General features: G+C 36.4%; 1 protein-coding gene across 4 annotated transcripts in view; it reads left to right on the top strand.

Moving 5' to 3' along the window:
- The first annotated feature begins 1,237 nt into the window (after positions 1-1,237).
- Positions 1,238-10,721, top strand: part of CABCOCO1 (ciliary associated calcium binding coiled-coil 1) — a 104,719-nt gene continuing 95,235 nt past the window's right edge. For all 4 annotated transcript variants that reach the window (XM_050803066.1, XM_050803069.1, XM_050803067.1 and 1 more), the window contains exons 1-2: positions 1,238-1,379; positions 10,533-10,636. In XM_050803066.1, coding sequence (XP_050659023.1) covers positions 1,305-1,379; positions 10,533-10,636 — 179 coding nt within the window. In that variant the 5' untranslated portion in view covers positions 1,238-1,304. The remainder of the gene's footprint in view (positions 1,380-10,532; positions 10,637-10,721) is intronic.

The following is a 10,721-nucleotide window of genomic DNA, read 5'->3' as shown; positions in this document are numbered from 1 at the left end:
GTATTGTTGCATGCATTATTTGTACTGAGAACTAAACTAGCCCCTTCAGAAGTGAAAATATCAAGGAAAACAGTAAAACCCACTTGAAAAGATGGGCCATACAAGACTAGAGACGACTCAAAAACACAGGTTGACAGTACAAATTGTATAATTTGAACTATGAGACAATTTGAAGGCAAGGCACAGTTATGAGGTTATATAAAGCTAATGTGTTAAATTTGGTTCTAAAGACAATGGGCTAACATAAAGGAGAGGTTCATGATGAAATATTATCCTAGCATCTGTGTACAAGATGGACTAACGTCAGGAGAAGCACAATATTAATACTAACACTAATAATATCAAACACAGACCACTACTAGGTGTCAAGGCTGATATAAGCATTTTCATATATATATTAACCTGTTAAATCCTCATAGTCATGTTTGAAGGCCAACACTGTTATTTCATTCAACAGATGAGGAAACTGAATCACTTAAATAATGTCTGATTTTTACAGGAAGTGTCCTGCATAGCAACCTCCATGCAGGTAAATATAAGCCAAGTACATTTCATTTTCAAAGCAGGAGTTGATCATCCAAAGAAGTCAAGAATACTCATGCTGCTATGTGATATTTCTTATTGTTTTTAAATGTTTTTGTTGTGGAACACTTCAAACATATACAAAAGTAGAAAGAATAGTACACTGATGGAACCCCTTCCATTCACATACCTAATCTAGATTCATCTACTATACCTTCACTCACTTCCTGTGCCCCTCCCTCATTATTTTGGAATAAATCACATATTTTACATCATTTCATCATCACTAAATTGTTAGGCATGTATCTCTAAAAGATAAAGACATATTTTTCCTTCTAAACATGACCACAATACCACCATGATACTTTAGAATTTACAATGATTGCTTAGTATCAAACATCACTCAGTGGTTGAAGTTCTAATAATATATCTTACTTTAATACTTGTTGAAACTTGCAATGTGCTAGCATTAGGTACTTTGACATATACCATTTCATTTAAATTACTGCTACTTGAATTGCCTTTTCCCCACGTTCATTCCTACTAACTGGAACGACTCTGTCTCTTCAAGAGGATTCAGAGCCTCCGCAGCGGGCTGCTGTCGGCCTCCCTCCCGGCCTCCTGCTCCTCAGCGCGGTCCCCAGCCCTGTACTCGGCGGGAGGAGGCTCAGGCCCGGCGCCGCCTTCCGCTGGGATCTGTTCCCAGGCCCAGGGACGCCGGCCCCACCCCAGTTGCCTAGGTGACGAGGGGCCGCTTCTCTCGGCCGGCCGAGATCGCGGCGATGTCGCAGGGGACGACTCCCTGGGGGCCGACCCCAGCAGGGCCGACCCCGGCGGGAACAACGCCCGAATCGGAGGTACGCCGCCCCTTTCCCTTCCCGGTCCCAGTGCCGCTACCAGAGACCTCCGAGCTCTCATTCCCCGTCCGCGGAGTCAGCGGCCGAGCCAAATCCGGTCTCTGAAAAGGCGCCGCACGTCCGGCCCCGGCTGGTGAGCGGCCCGGGAGGGCGGCGGGGCTGGGAGCTGCGCTGGGGTCCCGGACACCCTCTGCTGCCCGGCGCCCCCCAGCCGTCCCCGGCGCGCCGTGCACGGTGCCAGCGGGTCTAAATGTATGAATTCTTCCATTGAACGTCTCTTGCCCAAACGCTCTCATAACCATGCGCTTCTACCGCAGGTTTTGTTTTTTGTTTTTGGGGGTTTTGTTTTGTTTTGTTTTGTTTTTTGTTTTTTGTTTTAATTCTAAGTAAAATAAGTGATCTCAGATTTTTAAATGGGCCAGTCTCTTTTTGAAATTGCTACTAATTCTGTAATGATTACAGTTGCGATTGCTCAAAAGATGTCATGAAATAATAGCTGTTTACTGGTGATGGACTGATTAATATTAGAAGGTTGGTGTTTCCATTATTTTGCCATTTTTTCTAAACAAATAAATAGAGGTCAAAGGACACTGGCTGGAAAATCTTCTCTCGTTATGGCTTTAGTTGCTCATCAACTTGACTTTAAGGAATGTTACTTAATCTCCTTGGACACCAGTGGCCTCCTGTGTGACAAAAGGTTGATCTTTAGGCCTCTCCCGTCACCAACTCTCCATAATAAATGGGTTTTAAGTAACTTTACTCATAAACTTAATATCCTGAGATTTTAAGAACACGTCTGCCGTGCCAGATATTACAAACAAAACATGTTTAAATCTTTGCACACAGAGTCTATTATTATTGTTCCTGGGAAGTTGTTTTTCTTCCATCAAGGCTCTAAAGGTGAATAATAATGTCTTAATTAACATTGCTTGTCTTCATTATTCGTTGTTCTAAACAACATTCTTTGTGCAGAAGATAAGTGTTAGCTACAATTTTATAATGAGGAAACACAGAGAGCCAATAATTCCATGCCTTGCTCAGAGATATGTAAGCTGTTCCCAGCCGAGATTCCTACCAAAATCAAATGCAGACCGCTAAGGCATGCGGACTCTCATATGAGCCTTTTGAAATTAGCAGACATTAAAGTACATTTTAATGTGATAAACTGGTTACTAAGCCTATTACTCCCTTGTGATCGCTAATGTAAGTAATACAATTTCAAAAGTAGCACAGGAAATTTTCCAATTAAATTGTGTTATTTAAATATATACCAAGCTTAAGACAATGCGCAATTGTCAGTGTACACATACACATGCTCACCCATGTAGATCATGTCCTTTCCAAAAAGACTGATCATTTGGGGTCTTAATGAATCTGGACTTTAAAAAGTACATAATTTTTTAAAAGATGTAAAGAAGTGCTATGCTTCGGGAGAAAAGACATCATTTGATAATGGTTGAGTCAGATGAATGAGCTAGTTACAGGCCTTTCATGATTATCTACCGTCTTAGGATTGTCAGCTCGCACATTTGTCAACTTCTTGGAGGGGCAGGTATTCTCATGACATGCAATTCAGGATGTGCTCAATCACTTAGTAACAAACAGAAGAAATCAAGTTGAAACAGAGACTCAATTAGCAGTGCTCATTTACTAAGATAACACACTAATTCGCTGCTTGATGGAAACTCCATTTTCCATTTTAATGAAAGCAGAGTTCCTGTAGTTCATGGGGAATATAGTTGATCCACAGAGCTGTGTCATTCGTTAAAACAAGTCCTGCCTGCCACCCATTTGTGCTGGTTGGGGGTGTCGTATGTTAGCTAGAAAAGATGGCAAGATTCTCTCTTGTGGTCTGTTCCCAAGGCCACCACTTTTTAGTTAAATACTGAAAGGTTCTTCTCAGATCAGATTATTTACAGTGTTGATCCCCCAACAGCTAATCACTTATGGTGTCATTTCTAATAAATTCTGTATCCAAAATGACTTAGCCAATAGCCCATGTAGTCGACTGAGCCAAACAGTACTGAATTAGTTCCTTTCTTGCCAAGTGCATCAGAAAGAAAGCATAAGCTTTCAGTAGTCCCATGTTTCCCATTTGTTGTTTGTGGCCAATATCTAGAATAGAAGTAATTATCGCAATCACATAGTAGGCGCTCAGTAAATTATGACTACTTAAAATCATGGATGGTCTGAGGCATGCTAGGGAAGGTGGTTATCATAGATTAAAATCTACTCTATGAGTTACTGTGAACAAGCAGATATGAGGTGCAGATCCAGAGAACTAATTTTTTCTGTGGCATTGAATAAGTCCTACTTGCCAGCCTTCTGAATTCAACATCCCGAGTTCTTTAGTAATACTGGAGGAAATGCCTCCCTTTACATGGTAAAACTAAACTTTTGGCAGATATCTGTATGAGTGCATAACAGAAAAAAATGACAAAAATCTGAAAATAAATGTTTGTTACAAATAGACCTGTAAGTGAAAGGAGTTTATAAATGTGCACTTGGAATTCAGTGATCAATCTTGTATTAATAAATTGTTCATATACTGACTTTCTTAATATCTTCAAAAATATCTAGGGAATAGAATCATAAGTAGTATACTTACAAAGAATATACTTCAACTTACATCAGAGACCTAAAAGAAAACACAAATGATTATTTCCCAATTGCTTCTTTTGAATAGTGTCTCTTGAAGTATGACCACATCACCCAATAGGTGACAATTAATGCATTCACGGCTTTATCAGGATAGGACACTTACATAATTTTGAGGGGAAAGATGATGTAACCTGTCTAGGAGATCATCAACATGTCCTGGAGCAGGCCATAGACAACTCTGTCTACACTGGGTGCTCCCTAAAGACTTTAGAAAACAGACCCCACTCCATCATTACAGAGAAAACTCAGGGCTCAATTGAGCAGCAAAAGTATCAGTTTCCTGCAACATCAGTGTCATTCAAGAAGTACTTCTTGAAATTATGAATAATTCAATGTAAGTGAACACATTGTGATCACATCGTACAGATCAACCTATGCAGGCTATGGGGAAAATGCCAAAAACGTCACTTAATATATTGTTGAGAAAACAGTACTAATGGAACTCAAAATGTGAGTACATGGTAGTTGTATTTATCAGACACTTAGAACCTGTAGCAAATTCTGGCTGCAGCATGGAGATATTGACGAACACTTAGGCTTGTCATTCTTACTGTCGATCTTTGGGTTTACTGTCTTATTTAAGAAGTCCGGCTCCTCCTCTCCCTTTTGTCGTCCTCCCTAGATGGCACAAATCATCTTCAAAATTTTTCTAATATTTAAAGTTGTATTTTACTATGAATTTGGTCTTTAGCAAGTCTAGAATATTTTTATATTTGAAATGAGGATCTAATTTTATTTCCTTCTAGAAGTGAATTACCGATTATGTCAGCTTCATTTACTAAATAAACTATTCTGTCTCTTCCTATTGAGAATAGACTGACTGTTGCTATCACATTATACATATATATGAATGGACAAAATAGGCAGCAGAAGAGAATAGCAAATCCCAAAATATGGGTGTATATTATATATATAATTTTATATATTATATATAAATATAATTACATTATATATAAATTTTATATACTATATATAATATAATTATATATTACATATACATTTTACATATATAAGTATAATTATAAATTATATATTTTATTATATACATTTTTATTTTAAAAAATTTATATATGCATACATATACACATGGTTATCTATATAAAATAAATTTTTGGATCCTCTATGCTTTTCCACTCACATGTTTGTCCATTAATATGTCAATATCATGTCGTTTTATATTCATCTTTAAAATCTATTTTGGAAAGTTCACTCTATTTTTTTTGACAAGTATGTCTTCTTCCATAGGAACTAAAAAGTTATTTTGTAAAGTTCCAGAATAATCTCACTGGGGCTTGAGATTGTCATTACATTACATTTATAATGTAGGAAGGACTTAGTTCTTTGAATTTGAAAGTTTTTAATAAATCTCTTTTATCAAGTCTTGTTCTTGAACTTTTGATAGTTTTATAATTTATATAGATACTCTACCTTTCTCATTATATTTATAACCAAGTATAATTCAATCAAGATTTTACCATTTCTGTTTCTAATTAGCCTCTTATATAGGAGAAAACTGACTTTTATATATTTATGTTATATAGAACCATCTTGCCAAATTTTTTATTAGCAATAACTTTTTTGTTAGTACAACATCAGCTTTCTTAGGTATGCAACCTTGTAATCTTCAAATAAGGATTTTTAAATTTCCTCATTTCTGCTATTTAAGTTACATATTTAGTTTTCTTATTGTATTAGCTAGAACATCTATAGTGTATTGAATTACAATAATGTTAGCATCCATAACCTTTTTTTAGTTCCTTGTTTTCGTAAGAAGGACTTAGGATTTCACTATTCAATATGATGCTTGCAATATGATTTTGCCAAATAGTCTTTTTCATGTTCAGCATTTTTTTTCTTTTCATATTTTACTGGGAGTTTTGCTGCTGAGTCTTAGTAAGTGCAAGTTTATTATATATTTAAATAATCATAAAATTTCACTACTTAATTTGACATAAAAATTATATTAGACCTGTTAATGATGATCCATCCTTGGATCTCTAAAATTAATCTTATTTGGTCATAGGTATATCTTGTAATTGTTTTAGTACATTTTAAGATTTGATTTTCTAAGATGTATTTTAATTATAATTTTTGCATCTGCATTGATATGTGATTTTGGTTTATAATTTCCTTTTTTGTTAGTTCAGGGTTTTGTGTGTAGACTATGCTGGCCTCTTAAAAATGAACTCTCTACAGTCTGTAAATATTAGGCTAACATAGAATTTATGTGTTCTTTGATTAATAAGTAAAACTACAAGTGTAAAACCACAAGTGTAAAACCATCTGGGCATGGTGACTTTTTAGAAAGCAGACTTCCAGTTTAGTTCATCTTTGATCAGATCAATTTTGTCATCTACCCCTGATCAATTTTGAGTACTTACATTTTCCCAGGAAACCACCCACTTTCTTAAAATTTTCTAATATATTGCCCCTGAATGTGACAAAATTTATATTATGTTTTAGTCACATTTGTCAAAAATTTGCCCATTTTATTAACTATTCTAAGGAATCAGCTCTTGCTTTTACTTATTCTTCTTTCACTTTTTTTTAATTGTTTTTTAAAATACTGGCTTTTTAGCTTCATAGCAGGACTATGGTAAGGTGAATGAGGCACTCTCCTTGGGCACGGAATTGAAGGAAGTACCAAAATACTCAGTAATCAAGATAAGTTGTATTTTAATGCAATACTTTAAAACATCAAACCTAATGCCCCAGAAAAATCCCTGGTGGATTAAATTTTTCAATAAAGATCAGATCTGTATTACTGACTTTTCCTTTCGCTTCAGCTCCAGTATGGCTTAGCACAGCACTGCTCCTGCTCCTTGGTTCATTTACTTTCAGGCTTGAAAACAACAACAACAACAAAAACACCTTCCAAGTCTAGAATTTGCAGACCAGTCTATGTCCTCTGTGACTAGGAAACTTCTCCTTAGTAATCCTTGGTGAAATCTGTTATCTTTCTTTTGATGAATACTTATTAAGAATCTTTTTAATATAAAGCACCACCAGTGATGGATACAAAGATGTCCCTAAAAGTTTACATTCTAGAAAGAAAAAATATATACAAATGTGAAAAGTTTAGTTGACATTAGAGAGGGGAAAAAATTAGAGAAAAACATTATCTGGCAGATAGTATCAGGCTTATAGTTTTATTGCTCTTGGAATAACTCCTAAAATCCACCCGGTGGTGGAGTAAAATGAATTAACAGTGCCATTTAACTTTCATATTTTCCTAGTTGGAGATGTAATTTTACAGAGAAAGCCACAATTACATAGCACATATTTTAGCTTATTTATGAATTTTCTATTATATCTTTAATTTTTACAAAGCAGAATGTATGTGTTGAAAGATTAAACATTTTTAGCCATCTGATATCTTTCTCATGCAAAGCACTGTATAAACAAACAAGAAAGCAGTCTGGTTTAAAATAGGTCCAGGAATATAATTTAAAACAAAAGAAAAAACCCAGAGGCAAACTCCCCTAAAAGATGATTATATGAAGCCTGCAAATTTTAGTAAAGGAATGAGGCTCTAATATTAGGCATCTTAGCTAGAATTAGTACTGTCCAAAAGGTTAAGATTATTGGATTCTCTTTCATATAGTTCTTGTGTGACCTACTTTTCTCCTATCCAGAGATTTTTCAAATCAGATAAATTGATCTGAATGTCTGTATAATTCACTTTTCATGTATATCTTTATTCATTATTAATATGACAGTAATCTTGTGTGTATTAAAACACATAAAAATTATATTTAATATGAATTCAAATTTAGGTTCAAATGACTTGCCTTGAGTCATAAAATTAATCAGTAGTCAAACTATCATGAGATCTGGAGTTCCTCTAAGTCCTGCTTTTCATCATGCTCCACTATCTAACAATGTCATCAGATGATGAAGATGAATTTAGACAGTCAGTTAGCAACCTATGTTGACATATCAAGAACTGTGGAATTCTAAAAAGAAATGAAAGATTGAATGACTGTCCCTGAGGAATTTACAATCTAATGGGATTGACACCATAGGAATAATTATACTTTACCACTAATAAAAATGTGTATAACCAAAATCATTTAAACAAATATATAGCCATATATTATAGATCAAAACAGTATCCTCAACAAAAACTGGGTGCATTTAATTCAATGTGTAAGTATCTGAGTACCTACTAGATGCAGCATACTAAAATACTTTTTCCTTAATGAGTTTATAATCTAATTATATGACCTAGTTTAGATTAATTGACCCACCCTAGCTTACAAAAAAAGTGGCTAATAATGTAGCATATTTTATTTCTAAATTAGATTTTCAAAGATAAAAACATAGCACAATAACCTAACATTAAATTACAAACATTAAGCCAATTACCATTATCAATAAGTGGTAGGTTTGATATTTTTCCACTCTTGAAAAAGAAAAAGAATTTGGTATGTTATCTGGTAAACTACAGCAAGGCAGTTTTTTTGTTTTTTTGTGGTTTTTTTGCTGCCCTTATCTATCAGAATTCAGTCGCATGAACACTCAATAACTATTTGTTGAACTGAGAAACATTTGCCCTCTTTCCCCACAAAGTCTCATAATTTTTTATTTTTGTGTAGCTGCTGCTGTCTTGCCTCTATTTCCCAATCTCTTCTTCCATCTCCCCTTCACAGCTCTTCTCTACATGCCCTGGCTTTGAGCAGTCTCATCCATTGTCACCGTTGCAGTTGACTCCTAAACCAACGTCTGTAAACTTGACCTTTATGACTCCAGCCTTTCTAACTAAACTCTAAACATTTCTTTCTCGCTATTGGTATTCCACCTTAAACTCAGCCACTGAAATCAACTCATCATCTTGCTATTTAAAAATTAGCATCATCTTCCAACACTCTATTTCTAGCATATAAAAAGGGTTGGCTGAGCGCGGTGGCTCACACCTATAATCCCAACGCTTTGGGAGGCTGAGGCGGGCGGATCACGAGTTCAGGAGATCGAGACCATCCTGGCTAACGCGGTGAAACCCCGTCTCTACTAAAAATACAAAAAAATTAGGCACACGTGGTGGCGGGCGCCTGTAGTCCCAGCTACTCGGGAGGCTGAGACAGGAGAATGGCGTGAACCCGGGAGGTGGAGCTTGCAGTGAGCTGAGATCCGGCCACTGCACTCCAGCCTGGGCGACAGAGCGAGACTCCGTCTCAAAAAAAAAAAAAAAAAGTTGACATGTACAGTTATGCAGGTTGTGCTCTGAACAAAAGCACTTGGCTGAGGGGTGAATGGGGTCTAAAACTACACTCTATTCACAGGCAATACACTTGGACACAGGGCTGTGTCAGCCTTAGGGAAATCTTTTTAGCACTTCCTCCACCCAAAGAGGATACCTTTGTCTAAGGCACATAAAGGTGGCGTATGTATTATTAGTATCACCACCATTTTCTCCAACTCACCTATTTCAGAAACTCAGAATCTCCATTCTTTCTCCCCTCTTTTAGGCCCCCATAATATGACTACATTCACCACTTTCTTTTTCATCCACACTGCCAAGGAGATAAGAGCAGTGCAATGCTTCATCCCTGCACTGTTTAAATGACCTCTTTGTTTAACTCTTCCTCTGCTCCTGTCTTTCCTTCACCCTCCAGTAGATTACCCTTCCTTAAAGCACAGTTTTGTCTTGTCATTTACCTGCTCAGAACCTTCATGGTTCTGAGCGCTACTAGCTGTGTTACCAGAAACAAACTTCTCAGACTACCATTGTTCAACCAGCCAGGGTCTAAAATATCTATGATGCCTTCACAATGTCCTGTACTTTGTGAGCACTCGTTGAATCATTAAATTTAAGATCGCCCACCATACCTTTCCAATGCCCACTTCCATCTAAGTCCAACTAGTCCTCCTCATGTAACCTAGGTAATATTGTGAGTTGCTGATATTTACAGAACTCATTCCTAACTATCCTATCTTCATAACCTCGGTGTTGCTGGTTCATTCACATGGGGCATTCATTGGCCACACCCAACCCTCCAAAGCCTATTCCTGGAACTCCTCTCTGTGGAGTTTGCTTGTCTTTTGCCTATACTTGTCCTTTCTTTTAGACTGAATGCTGCATTTATTATGGCTTACTTGTGTTCTTTTCTTCTTTTAACATCATCCTAGGCTTGTTTCTCTCACTAGATGTTAAGCTTCTTGAGGTTAGCACATCTTTCTTGTTTATATTTGCCTCCTCATAAGCCCTAGATTCAATGAAGAATGTGCAGATAATAAATATTTGTTGAATTGGAAACCATCGCCCAGTTGTACATATGCCCCAAAGACAGATTGACTGTTAGCCATTTGACTTTTCAGGTAAAAGGTACCATTGCATAATATGGAAAAGAAAAAATGTCATCTCGAAGGTTGTTGTTTTTAAATGTTTGTCCTGACAGCAACTAGACCATAAGAAGAACCAATTTTGATATTATTGGGTTTAATATATGAATGTACGATTGCAATAACTCACTCCGCATTGTGTTTTGGTAGAGAGACACTGAATTCCAGGAGCATGAAAAGATTCTATCTCCAGATTTTCTTTCAGCTGAACAAATCACTGATTTGTTAACGGAGGACATCGATGGAGTTCAAGAGTAAGCACTTCACTATTACAATCATATGTAGAACAGTTCGAGTTTTGCATCTGTAAACCATTGTGATTACGTATTTAAGATTTCT

This window comes from Macaca thibetana, chromosome 9 (genome assembly GCF_024542745.1).
Source record: "Macaca thibetana thibetana isolate TM-01 chromosome 9, ASM2454274v1, whole genome shotgun sequence".
Taxonomy (NCBI): domain Eukaryota; kingdom Metazoa; phylum Chordata; class Mammalia; order Primates; family Cercopithecidae; genus Macaca; species Macaca thibetana.
Note: the sequence above shows the minus strand (reverse complement) of the source record. Positions and strands in the feature narration are given on the sequence as shown.